This window comes from Marmota monax, unplaced genomic scaffold, assembly GCF_021218885.2.
Source record: "Marmota monax isolate L192 unplaced genomic scaffold, Marmota_monax_Labrador192_F-V1.1 WCK01_AAM20220418_F8-fsc00021, whole genome shotgun sequence".
Classification (NCBI taxonomy): Eukaryota; Metazoa; Chordata; class Mammalia; order Rodentia; family Sciuridae; genus Marmota; species Marmota monax.
The window spans coordinates 10,236,084-10,252,379 of NW_026695228.1; the positions used below are offsets into that span (position 1 = coordinate 10,236,084).

At 45.3% G+C, this 16,296-nt stretch overlaps 1 protein-coding gene across 2 annotated transcripts in view; it reads right to left on the reverse strand.

Annotated features, from left to right (window-relative positions):
- Dclk3 (doublecortin like kinase 3) overlaps window positions 1-16,296 on the reverse strand; it is a 63,952-nt gene that overhangs the window by 25,213 nt on the left and 22,443 nt on the right. Inside the window, exon 1 of one of the 2 annotated variants that reach the window (XM_046437433.2) lies at window positions 15,879-16,293. The exons of the other annotated variant lie outside the window; for it this stretch is intronic. Within the exon in view, the coding sequence (XP_046293389.1) occupies window positions 15,879-15,960 (82 nt within the window). The 5' untranslated portion in view covers window positions 15,961-16,293. Of the gene's footprint in view, window positions 1-15,878; window positions 16,294-16,296 lie in introns of those variants that run through there. 2 annotated transcript variants of the gene reach the window in all.

The following is a 16,296-nucleotide window of genomic DNA, read 5'->3' on the forward strand; positions in this document are numbered from 1 at the left end:
GCATGTTTTGAACCCCTTTACTACCCAAAGCCACACCTGTGTCACCTGGGAGTTCTGTGGAAATGCAGAATTTCAGGCCCCACACCAGACATGACAGAATCAGATACTGGGTTTTAACAAGACCCTGCCCGCAACCCCAGCAGCATGGTTATGATACACAGGAGTTCAAGTTGCAGTGCTATAGAATATTTCTTGCTTTGCCAAAATGGTTAACAGAAACAAAAGATGCAGTCCCCAACAGGAGGGATCATAAGCCCTTGGACTAGTGCATATTGACTTGGGTAGCCTTTTAAGTGTGGCAGCAAGACCCAATGAAATCCAAACAAGGACCTAAGGTTGGCTTCGGCCCATGGTGGGTGTGCTGCAAACGGGCAGACAAGGGGGTAGTTGGAAAGACAAGTAGAGGTTTGTGCATAGGAAACTTCAGACCCCTGGGAGGGTATAACAGGCACAGCAGGCCATGAGAAGAGGCACCAGCATGGCATCTGCCCCTGCACTCCTGGATCCCAGAACAGCTGGTGTAAGCACTTCTGGAGCACAGGGAGAAGGATGGATGTGGAAAGAGCTGTTTCCAAAGCCTCTGTGAGACTCCGAGGCTTGGCAGCCTCAGGAGAAACAGCAGAAGGTCATGAGCAGCCTGGGGAAGACAGTGACAGCAGAAGGGCAGCCCTGAGGGACAGGGGGAGTAACAGGAGTGACAGGACAACTAGAGGAAGAACAGGAGATGCAAGCCATGCTGCACCTGAGCACAGGTGACATCCTACTCTGGGGACTCTGAGGACACTGGCAGAGGACCTGTGTGAGCAGAAGAGTCCAGTGAGATTTGCCAAGTTGGGCATTAATATTAACATGGCCTCATATGCTCCCAGGGCTGGGGACACCTCAGACACGCCAGCCACCCTAATGATAACCTCATCTCCACTTTCCCTCCAGCTGGCCAGTTTCCTGAGAATGGACTCTTCTTCTGCTTTCCATCCTTTCTTCACAGCCTGTGGGCTCTCCTTTCCTATCAGAGGCCTCTTCACCAGCAGCCTCTTCATGCCAATGTCTGGGAGCCTCTCCAATGTTCCCGCCCTATCCCTCACATTGTCCTCCTCAGGGACACCGGATGCTGGTTTGCTTAGACCAGAGCTCTCCCCAGGGACAGCTGATCTTTCCTTTTCACCCCTGGGTTTAATGTTTCCTCCCAGCACTCCAGCATCCCCAGGGCTGCACCACGCACCCAGTGCAATTCCGGGAGGGCAGGGATCCCTGGCAGGCTGCTGATTCCTGTGACCTGGATATTTAATCTCTGTTGTCTGTTGCAGCGAGATTCACAAGTCACCTTGGGTTTGGGCTGCGTTTTGTTTTGCCAGATGTTGTTCACGGAGGCTCTTTGAGTGTGTTCAAGTGGAAGAGCGCCATAAAGTACACCCCACCTCGGGACCACTTGCCCTGAAGCTGCCCAGATGATTCTAAGGCTTCCCAGTTTCCTTGTTCTGCCGGTAATGGACCTCAAGGGCCTCCAGCAGCCCACTCATCTCCACTGGTCTGTGTCAACAGCACTTTCAAACACCAGGGGCCCAACAGAGCTCTGTCGCATTCCCTGCATGCAAACGAGGCTGCAGAAATCATTAGAAACGCAAGCTCCCTCAACTTCTTCTCAAGAGAGATGAAGCAAGGAGTCTGTCTCATTTCCACATCTTCGTGCTTTGGTTTGGAGGGATTTTAAATGGACATCAGGACACCTGGAATACCTGAACCGTCTGTCAAAGCCCATACCTGAACACTGACCCTACTGTGACCAGAGGTGTATCTGAAGAGCAGGTGGAGACTTCCCTACCCACTGCTGCTCAGGACAGAGGAGGCAAACCGCTTACAGATTCTTTTAAAAAATTATTCTATTTTGGAGGGTGGGGGGTACTGGGGATTAAACTTGGGCACTTGACCACTGAGCCACAATCCTCGCTTTATCTTGTATTTTATTTAAAGATAGGGTCTCAGTGAGTTGCTTAGCACCTTGCTTTTTTCTGAGGCTGGCTTTGAACTCGTGATCTTCCTGCCTCAGCCTCCAGAGCCACTGGGATTATAGGTATGTGCCACTGCGCCCAGCTAAAAAAAGTTATTCCTAAAGAATTTTGATTCCTTGATGAGACAGCCTTCATGGACAACATATAATTAAATAACAAGCAAGCCAAATAATTCTAAGAAGAAATGTTTCCAAAAAACATACAGCTTTCATTCAAACACTGGGGTGGTTTACATAAAATAATAATAAGGAAATATCATGAATAATTTCATGCCAATAAGACAAATGAAACGAATTCCATGAAAGACCCATATTACCAAAGTGCACTCAAGAAAAAATGAATAACTTAAATAGTTCCACTGTGCTGTCAATTTAGGTACCCCCCCACAGAGGAGAACTTGCCATAAATATTCAGTAAATGATTGTTTACACAATCAAATCCACTTGCTGGTAAAAAGTCTCACAAGCAGCTTATGTTGAAATACAAATCCTTTGTAAACAAAAGTAGTATCATGAATCCAATCTAAGACACGTGAGTTGGATGCAAAGACTGTGTGGGTGCAAATCTTTGCACACTGGAACTGAAAACACATCTCCCATCACTCCCAACTAACAGAGAACAACTATAGACCAGAGAAAGAAAGCAATTATCCAAAGGTCACACAGCTACTTAGTAAGAACTAAAACAATCTTCCACAGATCCTGAATCTTTTTGAACGATGACTCTGACAAGTTCAGAGTGTCCCTTGTAACCCTGGAATAAAGCAAACTCATGGTATCTTCCCAAGGAAATGGAGTGGGGCTCACACTCATCCTCAGCCATCAACATCTAAGCAAAGCAGCTTCGTTTAGCTCTGCCCTAGTTGTTAAGCCAGCCAGCATCCCAATTATGCAAAATACAGTCACGAAATATTCCTACAACTGGCAAGAAACAGGTGGGTTTTTTCCTGATATCCCTGCAGACAGGATCATCTAAAAAGGCAAGTCCCCAAAGTCTATTAAGATTCCAAACAAAGGAGAATGATGTTGGCATAAAGTAGATTAAGATGCAAACTTTTCCTCCAGCTGGGACTTCAGCCTGGGCTTGTGTTCTTCTAGTTTAGAATAAGAAAGGCATGGTGCCAACACCCTGATGGCAGCAGGCATCCATCAGGCATCTCAAGGTGCCAGCAGCAGTCCCAACACCCTCCTGAGGGACAAGGGGCCCTCGCCCACATCACTGCTGGAAGAGTACTCTGCCACCCTCAGTGCTGGGGAGCCTGCCCGGCCCCGCCAGCCCAGCCTCCCAAATGGCTGTAAATACCACCAAGGTGACAGGCATCCCATCTCCTACACAGGGTCAGCACTCTCCACCCTGGTGAAATCCGATTGACAACAGTGTCACCGGGGCCAGCCTGCTCCTCTGCTGAGAAGCCAGCCCCACTGAGGAGAAATGAACAGGTTCCTTCAAACAGCCCAACTCTGCATTGACGCCTTTAGAGAGCATCATGGCCAAGTGCTTTAACAGAGACTCTCAGACTCTTGGTAGAAGGAAAACTTGGCAGCTTCTGGCTTCTCCAGGGGGCTGTGGTTGAGCTTCTTCAGGAGCCTTTACAATGCCATCGCTTGGCTTTGGGCAAAAATCTATAATTTGCAAGAATTGACTCTACTAAACGGTCATGCTTGGCAAGATTCCAAACACAAAGACCTAGTGCCAGGCATGTGGCAGGCTGGCAATGAACAGGTGTCACACGGAAGAACCCAATGAACGCATAGTAGGGTGGATGCAAACAGCCCGCTAGTGGAGTCCAGAACCACCAGAATGGGCTGGCTGAGCCAAGCAGCCCTGGAGCCAGGGTTTCTCATCTCTCTCTGACCCCAAATCTATCTAAAGCTACTGAGATATCAACTTTTTGCAGGCCCAGCAGACTGTCATGGATGCTGATGGTGCCCACCCAGATCCAGGCAGGTGTCCCCAGCGGAGGCCCCACATCCTTGCTGGGCTCCACCCTCTGACCACTTTGCCCTCAAGCTCTCTTCTTCTGAGAGGTCTTCCCCAAATGTCACCTGCAAAATCATCCACATCTTAGGTTCTGATTCTAGACCCACACCATGACCCCAAATTATAAAAATCCTTTAAATTTTAAAATAAGAATAAGCATTGGCTATTTTGTGGCATTTTTAGAATTCCAGAATAGAAGGTATTCCTTCTCTTCCACTTCATTTAAAAAAAAAAAAAAAAAAAGGTAGAATTACCCAAACTATTTCCCTCACACACATCCTTACTGCTTTCCTTCAGATTGGCCAGGGATCTCAAATCACTCAAGCATTTGCATGATGTTTAACCTCTGTCTCCCCAGTCCCCCAGTTCAGTACTAATACCTTTAATTAAAATGACTATGCCTACCACAGTGGCATGTAGTAGGCGCTCATTAAAAACATGTGCAGAAGTGCCTAGCTAGTTCATGGTAATTATCAGTGATTTCCGCAGTATCTAATTTTTGTAGCTTTTACACTAAAAACTGATACTGTCAAGGGTAGGAAAAGAATCATAAGAACATTTAAGGAAAAAGAATTTCTTATGCTATAAAAGGATATGACAATTACTGGCTGCACTTTTAGCAGATCCTAGCTAATTGTAGGTTAAAAAAGCACAGTGACAAACTCTAGACATAGACAGCCAGCTAGCCAGGAGCTTCTCAGAGTTTCTAAGTTACTCAAAGCAGCTTGGAAAATAGAAAACTTTATTTATTTCCCCAAAACAAGTAGATATTTGAAGCCCAACTCCCTCCTCTCAATTAAAAAAAAAAAAAAAACCCTCTGTCATATGTTTTTCTTTGGTTCCTAACATGCTTACTTTAAAAAGCACATATATTGTTAGTGGCACTGTGAACATTCTGGGGGCAAGATAAAGAGATACCAGTTTTAGCTGGGCATGGTGTCACATGCCTGTAATCCCAGTGATTTAAGAGGCTGAGGCATGAGAATCATAAATTCAAGACCAGCCTCAGCGACTCAGCAAAGCCCTAAGCAACTTCGTGGGACTCTGTCTCAAAATTAAAAAATGAGTCAGGCATTATAGTGCACACCTGTAATCCTAGCAGCTTGGGAGGCTGAGGCAGGAGGACCAAGAGCTCAAAGCCAGCCTCAGCAATGACAAGGCACTAAGCTACTTGGTGAGATTCTGTCTCTAAATAAAATACAAAAAAGTGCTGGGGATGTGGCTCAGTGGTTAAGCACCCCTGGTTCAATTCTCCTTCCCTCAACACTAACACTCCATTTTCCTCTCTAAGAACACAGCTTCACCTGGGCACCTACCTTGTACCCTGATGAAGAAAGTGCAGGTAACTAAACATAAAGAGAACTAGGCAGCCACTACCATCTTTATAATGTTGACAAAGCATTTGGGAGGGAAAAGTAAATAACTAAGAAATGTTCCTAGACCCTGGGAACCCTAGGGTCTGTCTTTGTTCCCCTTTGTTGTTTAGGGTGAATGTTTTCCTTTCACACTACAGAACATCTTTGGAAAATACCAACTTTGAAATCTGTAAAACATGGTTGGTTACACTGTCCTTGTAGAAAATGATCAATTCATTGGAACTCTAAGTTAATATAATGACATTAGAGAAAAAGCTTGAAAAGCCTTCATTTCCCAAAGCTGACATAAGTGGTGGCACCCCAAAGCATTATATGCTTACACCACGGAACCCAGGAACTTCCCCATAAATCCAATTACTGGGAAGTTCTGCAACACTTGCACATCAATTGACCCCAAATTCCAAAGAGAGAAAGGAGCTCTAATCTAGCACACTTGACTTCTTATTCGTTTTTCTTTTTAAATGAATAAGTCCAATGATTTGGGTTTTACATGGCACACGGGTAAGACCCTGATCTGGGATGTGGTGTCCTTTCATTTACTTTTATGTTAACCAGTCAGACCTGCCAGGCTCAACCTGTCAACATCAATGAGAAGGCGGCTGCCTCTGACATCGTCTCTTATTATCCAGACTCCAAAGATAAAGATGTTATTACTGACAAGTGCCAACTGTCTAAGGAGAAGACTTTGAGGTTCAGGCTAGTGAAGTCTCTGACCTGAGACATTTACAGGAGGTTTTAAGTGTGTGGGAGATTATGAACACAAGCTGTTTGTTTTCATGGTTCCTATAATCCTGTATTTGGTCAGTGGGGACAAGATCCAGTGATTCCTACCAAATGCCCGACTCCTTTGTGTGCCTTTTCTTTGTATTGCTCCCTCCCTCCATGAATTTATCCCAATTCCAGGACATACCTTTTATATACTTTAAGCTACCTGGAAAGGCAATTAGAGCTCATAGAATATCAGGACATTGTTTCAAGTGCTTTTACTTCAAAATGGAGTTAGAAAGTGGTCAGTTACAAGGCAAAAAAAATTTAATTATATACATTTATATTACTTAGATATTAATTTTCTATAGATTTTGGAAGACTTACACACACACACCACACACACATATACACACACAAGCTTTTCTATGTAACTGCAATAAGTTGAAAAGTCACAGGAAAAACTAAAAAAAAAATTACAAGGTCAACCTATAGAAAATTCCCAGGAATAACTTTTACAAGAAATATTCATGATCAACATAAGGAAGGCAACTAAACTGTGAGAGAAACGAAAAGCCATGGAAATGACTGTCCATTCTAGAATGTGAAGTCCTGACATGTTAAAACCACTTGTTTAACAATATACAGTTCCTCCCTATTGTAATTTGTGGGTTCCATGCAATTTCAGTACTAATGCAATTTTTGAAGGAGAACAAGGAGATGAGTAATGAGTAATGAAGGTCGTAAAATATATTAAAGAACTACAATTACAGTGTCTCAGTCCTTGCACAAGAACTCAAGGAAAAAGAAAAACTGTAGCCCCAAAATAGATACAACATCACATAACAATTTAATGTATAATAAAAGATGATCACAAACCAAGCAGGAAGGTCAGAATAATTTTTATTCAATATTGAAACAATTAGTTAATAAATTAGAAATGAAATGAATGTGGACTTTCATCTCACTAATAATACCAAAATAACTGCCGGATGAACTAAGAGCATAAATTTTACTTTTATAATATTTATCAAACAACAGAAGAAGGAAGGAGTTTGGAAATGGGTAGCATTAACATAGATCACAGGTAGGACCTCCCAAAGCTCTTACGGATCAGTCCAGGATGTAGGTTGAGCTGACATAAATGGTGGCACCCCAAAAGGGCAGTCCTGAGGCTATGTGTCAGGTAGGTTGGTACCTCAACTGAAAAAAATGCCAAAAAACTCAAGGGCCAAATTTCTTGCTTATGAATTCAGTGTGCACTGAGCAGCCCTCCCATGTCAGATTCTCCCTATGAAACATGCAGCCTCAATCCCCCATCCAAAATATGCGGCTCCTGGGTTGCCACAGCCACTGACCAGACAGGGAGAGTGCTCTGGATCTTACCTGCCTTTCGTGAGAAATGATATGCAGCACTTCCACCCACCATCTGCTGGCTGGAGATGGTCACATGACCTCAACCAACCCAGAAGCACCTTAGGTTGGATTCTCCCCAAAGCTGAGCCTGAGACAAAGATTTGAGTCCACCTGGGGGATTGAACCCCAGAAGCACTGAAGGAGTCACAACAGTGATGTGAGCCAGCAGCCCACTGCTGTGGGCAACCGGGGCTCAGTTCTGCTGGGAATCTCCAGGGAGGCTGGGTAGCACATGCCTCAGTGTGCCTTGAAGTCCTACCAGAGGAGCAAGGAAACTGATATTTATCTACTTGTCCTTTCTAGTAGCACTTGAGGATGGCTCCAAGGTGTATTAACTGCCCAGCACTCCCTGCCTGCACCAAAAATGGGCCAATCCCACCTCTGCAACCAGAGAAGGCCCTCAATGGGGTTGCAGTGGCTTGCAGCGGGAAACATCAGAACAAGAAAGGTGAGAGTGGTCAGGAACCATGGACAGGGACTGATAACATCTGCTAAAGAAGGTAAGCAATGGGTATCTGGCAAGATCAACAGTCTTTGCCATCAATGTAGAGACGAAAGCTCCAGACAACTCTGGCTGCAGCCATCTGAAACCAAACAACATCTGAAAGAAACTGTACAACTAGCCTCATTGAACCCATCCCTGGAAGAGAAGCTCCTAAAATCACAGCTGTTACTGCTACGAAATCTGTTCTTCCAACCAACTCTGAGATCCAAACACGCCTCTTATAGGGTGCCCTGCAGCAGCTTCAAGGTGTGGAAACTGCTGTTAAGGAAAAATGCTCCCCTAGTTGGGGATAAGAAGACATAGTGCTATCCTCAAGGAGCATGTGGTCTCTGGGGGTGACAGACATTCACTTGATCACAAAACTTTAATCACAAGTTCCAAAGAGATTTGAGAAGTCACAGGAAAAACTTAAAAAAAAAAATTACATATGTCTCCCCAGAGGCCTCAGTGGCCTATGAAAGATGACCCCTGTGCCAAGACCAAGAGAGCGTAGAAGTTCATCACAAGTGGGAACAGGAGAGTAAAAGCCACTCGGGCAGCTTGTGCCTTGTCACTTCCATCAGTAAGTGCATTAGGTTAATCATTTATAGAGAGGAAACACTGTTAGATTTTTAACTAATACTGAAAATGTAATGAACACAAGATTTCACTCTAGAAAATTACATGAATTTATCTTGTTTGCAAATTTTGTGTGTGTGTGTGTGTGTGTGTGTGTGTGTGTGGCTTCGTGTTCTCTGCCTTCCACTTCCCCAAAGTGTGAAGTTTCCATTGTCCTCGTTATGTAATTATCTAGAGATCAATGAACCTGTGCTGTGTCACTCCTTGGAGAATTTTAAGCATCTCTGTCTAAAAGAACAGGGTGGAAAGTGAGCTCTTGAACACTGAGGGCAGATAACTCATCTCACTTTATAAGCATGGCAGCTTATATCTCACAAGCATCTGCAATTCTTATAATTATTTTTTTTCACTTTCCTGAAACAAGTAAAAGACCAAAAAAAAATAGTGCTTAATTGGGCAAAATGTGTCCAGAACCTACTCCAGCAGATCAGAAGAAACAGGCACAAGAGAGAAGCTAATAAAGCTGCTCAAATCATCCTAATGATCACGAATTCAATGTTCCTTAGAGGAACTATAGACACCACACGGTGCGACAGTTTCTCCAAAACTGGTTCAGGAAAGCGCATGTTAGTTAAAGACAGGATGATGGAAATGGCCTCAGAGGGTTGTGGTCTTGCTCTGTTTTGTCCTTGCTGGGCACACCTGTAGTCTTCATCCTAATCACTGGCGTATCACTCTAGACCCCCATGACAAAGAGTCACCCTGACTCCTCTTCCCTTCCATCATCTTCCATATGCAGCCTACCTCCAAGACCCATGGGTTCCTCAGGTTCTGTTGGGATAACCAGCCAGTGCATAGACAGATTTGTTCCTGGTGGCGACATAAGAAGGACTTCAAAGAATGTGATAACATGGTCAAAGGGAAGGAAAACTGGCCACTTCCCTTGTCTCCAATCTTTAGGTAGGTCTTGTGATTTGGATATGTGGTATCCCCCAAAAGCTCATGTTTGAAACAACACAAGAACATTCAGAGGTGAAATGATTAGATCACGAGAATTGCAACCTAATCATTGGATTAATCCACTGATGTGGATTAACTGGATGGTAACTGCAGACAGGTAGGGTGTGGCTGGAGGAAGGAGGTCACTGGAGGTGTGCTTTGGGGGTACAAATTTTGTCCCTAGTGAACAGAGCTCGCTCTCCTGTGCGCGCCTCTCTCTCTCTCTCTCTCTCTCTCTCTCTCTCTCTCTCTCTCTCTCTCTCTCTCTCTCTCTCTCTCTCCTTCCTGGTTGCCGTGTCCTGAGCCGCTTTCCTGCAGAACATTGGGCCCTTCTACCATCATGTTCTGCCTCACCTTAGATCCAGAGCTACAGAGTCGGCTGTCTATAGACTGACACTTCTGAAACCATAAACCAAAATAACCTTTTCCTCCTCTACATTGTTCTTGTCAGGTCTTTTGGTCTTAGTGACACAAAGCTGACTGAAACAGTGGGGAATCAAAGCAGAGCGACCTTGATTGTAAAGTAAAGGAATGCACTCATAAAACATCTGAAGAAATCCATCTTCACAGTGGGCACACAACCTATGCTCTATATTCCCGCTGCTCGAAGAAGCAGCCTGGCCCTCCACATTGTCTCTACCAGCAGCCCCCAAGGAACACATGAGTAATCAAAGGCCCAAACCTTCTCCCTCTCTGTTGAGCCCTTCAAATTCTTTCTTTGGGATCAGTAAACAGAATGCTGGAGCTTTTGCAGCTCTGGAATTGATCAAGACAGGCCTCTCAAATCTAGTGCCCCTACTTACCCATTCCTCAAACTACCGCCTTGGTACCCACCCTCATCACATCTTACCTCTACCTGACATCTCCACAGCTTGCTGTCTCTGGCTTTCCTACCTGCTCCTCACCTACCCCCGCACACCCTGGCCTAGGTGCTGACTCCAACTCACTAAGCTGATCTCTCTCTGTCTCTCTCCCCTTTGAGAGGCACGCCAATGGTTCTCTATTTTCCACCTGTTCCTCAAATTCTGGGGGATCCTCAGACATTCAAGAAGGTCCAAAAGTTCTCTAAATTTTATTTTTTGTTTAACTTTATGTTTTTACCTTCATGACAATTTTTTTTGTTTCTTTTTTTTTATTTCATGACAATTTTTTAATTAACCTGGACTATCTAAATGATCTCATATTATAATCAAATTTTGCATTATCAAATATTTTTAAATTATCAATGTAGTCGTCACTATAAAATGCAACTTTAATTATCACAGGCTAAAGAGAAAAATCACAAATCAGATTTAATATACAGAGGAGAAACTGATGAAAATGAAATTTTATCACATTAAATTCAGCACATTGATCCGTACAAATGCAGTTTGTGACTGTATTGGTATTTTATCTATATATGTGTTTTGGTTTTATGATCATAGGAGAGCTCTAAGCATCACAAGTTTAGAAGTATTTAATGCTACTATGTATTTGAATTACTTTATAATAAAAATAATTTAATCTAATACTAGGCATCTACAAGCTCCTTCTCTCTCTCGCTCTCTCTCTCTCTCTCTCTCTCTCTTTCAATAAATCCAAAGATTACTCCCATTTGAGAAACTGGCTTCAGGCAAATGTGGAAAGGAATGATGTTCTCTGAACTTTTCATCTATCTCCTCTCCACCCATCACCAATTCCAAGGCCCCTCACAATTTTAGTTCTGGCCAATGAAGTGTGGATATAAACAACAATGCATTCATTCCAGAGGAGGCAGATAGAAGACAGCAACTGTCCCACTCTTTTGTGGCACTGGTGACTACACAGGCCTTATATTCCAGGTGGTGAGATGTCAAACTGGGGCTTTCTACTCACCTGTGAAAGACACATACTGTGAGTGAGAAGTAATCTTTCCTGGGTTAAGCTACTAAGATGATGAAGTCAATTTGTTACTGCAGCAGAGATTAGCCTATCCTGACCAACCCAGCTTCAGGAACTAAGCCCTTCCCACAACACCTCATATCCCAGGACTCTTAGTTCAATGACATGAACACATCAAGCTGTTCCACAGCACCCTACTTTGCACATGCTGTTCCTTAACCCTCGAATGAAATTCCCCAGATACATCTGCCCTCCTTCTCCAGTCATTGTAATTCATCTTTTAAAACCCAGTTCAGATATAATTACCACCAGGAAATTTTCCTCCCTTTTCCATCACTTAAAACCAGTCTCTCCATTATCCATGAATTCTACAGAATGCTTATCTCATCATGTCATAATTACACCTTTCAATGCCTGACCCCACTCCACCCCACCACACTGTGATAGGCCCAGTGGTTTATTCACCTGTACCTCCTCAGGCTCAGCATGCAAAAGTGGACACCATTTGGCCAGAAAGAACTTCGTACCAGGACATAGAAAAAAACTGAATTCTTCCTGGTCCTTCAGGCATCTGAAGGAAGTTGAATTAGATCTGTTACCTGCCAGGGACAACATCTTACTCAAGGACAGAAATTCTCAGCTGTCTCCAACCCAGCTCTAGACAGACCTGCCCAGGAGGCCTGAACTTTCTATCTCTCCCCAGATACAGGGTTGTTCAAGGGATTCAGATTACCTGGGAAGGAAAGACTGGCCTAAGGCCCTGTGCTCAAAATGTGGTCCCCAAATGAGCAAAAACTACAAGATTTAGGAGCCACTGAAAAAAGCAGGATCTCAGGCTCCCAGGCCTTCTAAATAGAATTGCATTTTAACAGGATCCCCAGATGATTCAAAGGCCCCTAAGTATTTGAAGAGTACAGGCCCAAGGTAGTTGAATGGAATCTCTTCAGCCTAAAAGTTTACTTTAATTATAACACTTTCCTCCTTTGTAATATCAGATAAGTGCTTCATATTGCAAAATCTTAAACAAGCCCACTTTACCAATAAGAAAACTTAGTGGTTGGATTACATGGCTTTCCAATGTCAGACCCAGGATCTGAGGGCCCGTTTCTGATGGAGTCAAGAGCCCTAAATGGATAACCACACATTATAAAGCATCCTGATGTTTGCAAATTTCTGTGACACTTAGACTTCCTGACCAGTCCAGGCAACTCTAGAGACATTCACGGGCCCCTCACGCAGGCACTGACCTGGTGTTTATCTCAATTCTCTCACTTACTACCCACATCTTAATGCCTCTGCATATACCACTGTCCCCAAGAGACTGCCAGTTGTCCCCAGGTAAGGATTTTATAAGCTTGCTCAATAACTATTTGATGAGTCAATGAAAATATTTCCTCTTTGAACATCAAATAACACACAGCTGGACAACTGTTATTAAATAAATAAAGGTGAAGACACAGAGGTTCCCAGAGAAGTTCAAGGACTTGCCCCAAGTCACTTAGAGGCCTCAGATCTCTGGGAATGGAACCCAACACCCCTCCCTGACTGCTAGTACAGATGTCTTCCCATTTTTCCACTTTCCCTGGATTTCCCTTTTCTGACCTATATATATTACCAGGCAGTTAACAAAAGCATCCTTTTCAAAGAACTCCCCCACATATGCATCTTTAAAGGGGGCTCTGCTCTACCACCAGATGGGCCAAATTTAGACATTAACAGGCAACCACCATAGGAAAAGGTGGGGAAACTCAGGATTATCAGAGACAATGGGCCCCTGGACCCAAAGAAAAGAAACTCCATCAAGCAAAAACCTCCAACTAAAGCTGCCACCTAAGCTATAGTGACCCCACCGTCAAGACAGGGTGTCCCTGGGAGCCCTGGAAGCCAGGCTGGTAGAAATGTGCCCACCCTCCCCGACAAGACACCACCACCCCACAGCAGCCTGTGCTACTGTGGCTTCACTGGCTAAGACAGCCCTTTTCCTTCTCTTCATTGGCTTTAGAAAGATGCAAAGGCATTTTTCCAGCTGGTCCAGAGAAAAGAACAACATCTGCCTGAAATATTCAAATATCCAGGAACACATGGAAAGGAAATTTCCCTTGAACTGGGGAAAAGGAGGATAAAAAAAAACCTAGAATTGAGACCTTGGGACTGTTGAACTACTCTCCATTTGGCTTTGTTTTTCTGAACATTCAAAGTGCCTCCCAGAATGCTAAGTACTATGTGCACAGTCAGAGGCACACTGATAAGGGCTCCTGGTACTGAGCCCCTATTTGCCAACTCGGTGCCTGGACACAGGGGTCCATCCACCCAGAGGGGAACACCTCTTGTGAATTCAGGCAAAGGCAACATACAGACAAGCCCAGGTCACCAGTTACTTGAGTGAGAAGAGTGAGAAGGGTCTATGTTTCTGTTTGGGTTCCTTAGAATCAGATCCTGAGTAAGACTTCCTCTGAAAGTATACTAAGAGGTATTCCTAGGCAAAAAGGGTAGGGGAATGAAGAAGTGAGTTGAAGAAAGAGAAGTATACCAGGCAAAGACTCAAAGACTCGTGGAAGTCAATTTGATGTGACTCCACAAAAAATCTCTGAAAACAGGAACTATCACACCTCAGAGTGTCCCAGGGAAGGACCTCGAAGCTGAACTATGAATACTCATCACCTATCAGTCATTGGTAGGGATTGCCCCCAGAGGAGTTATAAATTTCCAGGCACTCTCTGATCTCAGTTCCCACAAACAAAGCAAGTTCCTGCAGCCCAGGTCATCCTCCAACAAAGAAATGGAGAGTCCTGAAAATCGAGAGTCAAAGTACTCAGGGCATCCAAGTGCACAAAGATTGCAAAGCTCTCCATGAAAGGACATGGATTACCAGGTATGGTGGGCACATGCCTGTAATCCCAGCTACTTAAGAGGTTGAGGCAGTAGGATCACAAGTTGAAGGACACCCTTGGCAAGTTAGCCAGTGAGGGGGTCTCAAAATTTAAAGAAAAGGAAAAAAAAAGGAGGGGGTTGGTAGGGATGTAGCTCAATGGTAGCATGCTCCTGGGTTCAAACCCTGGTATAAGGGGGAGGGGAAATAAGCCTCAAAGAACTTTCAAATATCAAGGAAAAAGTTACAGTGCATTTTTTCAGAAGTGGCTTTCTGCTTTTTCTCTATTTTTTTCTCCAGGGAAGCGTTTCCTGGCACCACTCGAAGCTATCCAAATATTAAACTGAAATGCTTTTCTCAAGTTGGGCTATCAGCCAAACCCAATATTCTTTTCTGTCTCTCTGGGGCCCCTGTTTTTTGCTACCTTGCCTAAGGGTAAGCCCTAATGTTTGTCTGCTATTCTAGATGCCTCATTCAGTGTGATCACTAGCTCAGCATTAACCCAGCAGATCACCTCTGTAAGCAGTAGCACAGACCAATTTCATGGCTCCTGACATAATCCCCAAAGTGCAGGGCCACCTAGTGCCAAGATATTTCATGAGAGCCAGAGATGAAGGTGGGACCCAGCTCCAATTTGACAACTGTCTTCTCAGACATGCATCAAGAAAAGGCAAGGAAACGGGATCAACTGGGAGGGGGTAAGGTGGAGAGATGACTAACTGTCAGGAATGAATAATAACCTAGTTCCCTCCACAACTTCTCCTCACCCCCCCCCCAACACCCAAGCAGGCGGATACTCTGAAAAGGTGTCCCCAAACGCCTCTGCCCAGCACTTACTAGTCTTCTCCCTTCCTCACCACACTTCGCCCCCAGAGCCAGACGTGGAAGAAAGCGTAAATGTGGACCTATATTTGAAATTAATTAAAGAGATATTTCACGAGCCTAGTTCTTTTTTTTTTCTGTTATTTTCCAAATGCTCTGCCTGTAGTCTTTTTCCTAATCGCCTTTCATTTCTGTTGTGTCTCTTCCTCTGTTCTACCGAGAGTTTTCTTTCCTTTAGATGGGTCAGAGTTTTGGAGACCAGATTCAAGTTCCAGTTCTACCACTATCAAGTGACACAATCTTAGGCAAAGTAGTTCTGGGAGCCTCCGTTTTCCCATCCAAGAAATGAAGCTAATGCCCCCTTCTTTACAGGTGTGTGGAAAGGATGAAATGAGGCAAACTTTAGGTAAAGTGCCTGCACATTGAGATGCTCAATAAATGTCAGTCCCCACCCTGGCGCCTTCTCTCTTTCTGCAACCCTGTGACACCCCGCAGGATGCCCAGACCGTTTCCCATGAAGGGCCATCTGGCTGCCAGAGGAGTGGAAACCAGCTTCGGACAGCGTTACCCCTCTAGCAAGCGAGTTCCAGGCGGTGTAGACACACGCAAGCGCATACACAGACACACACACACACACACACACACACACACACACGCTTTGGGCAACCTTGCGGGGTCTGGCTCTGCTGCCCCATCCCGCACCCAGCTTGGTCCAGACGTAAGGTGATTTAAGTCTTCCCATCCCCGCCAAGGAGGCGCCCAGACCCGGCGGCACTTACCAGGGGCAGGCCGCACTGGGCAGCCGGGGGCCGGCCGGGCCGGGGGCGGCGGCGGGCGCGGGGCGGGCGTGGCAGCCGGCATGGCGCGGCAGCGGCGGACTCCGGGCGAGCCTGGCTCAGAGGTGGCCACGCGGGACGAGGCTCGACGGCCGAGCGGACGCGGGAAGGCAGGGAGCAGCGAGGTGCAGCAGCAACGAGCCGGCGCTGGCGCTCCCTCTCTCGCTCCCGCCGCCCGCCCAGCGTCGCGCCCAGCGACAGCCACCGGGAACGTCTCCGGGGGCGCGGGGCTTAGCAACCGCGCACAGCCGCAGCCGCCCTCCCAGCGCTGGCTGGGCTGTGAGCGCAGCGCCTGGCCCAGGAGGCCAGGCGGAGCCGGGCTTTGAACTTGAGCTCACATCCCTGGTTGAGCCTGTGAGCT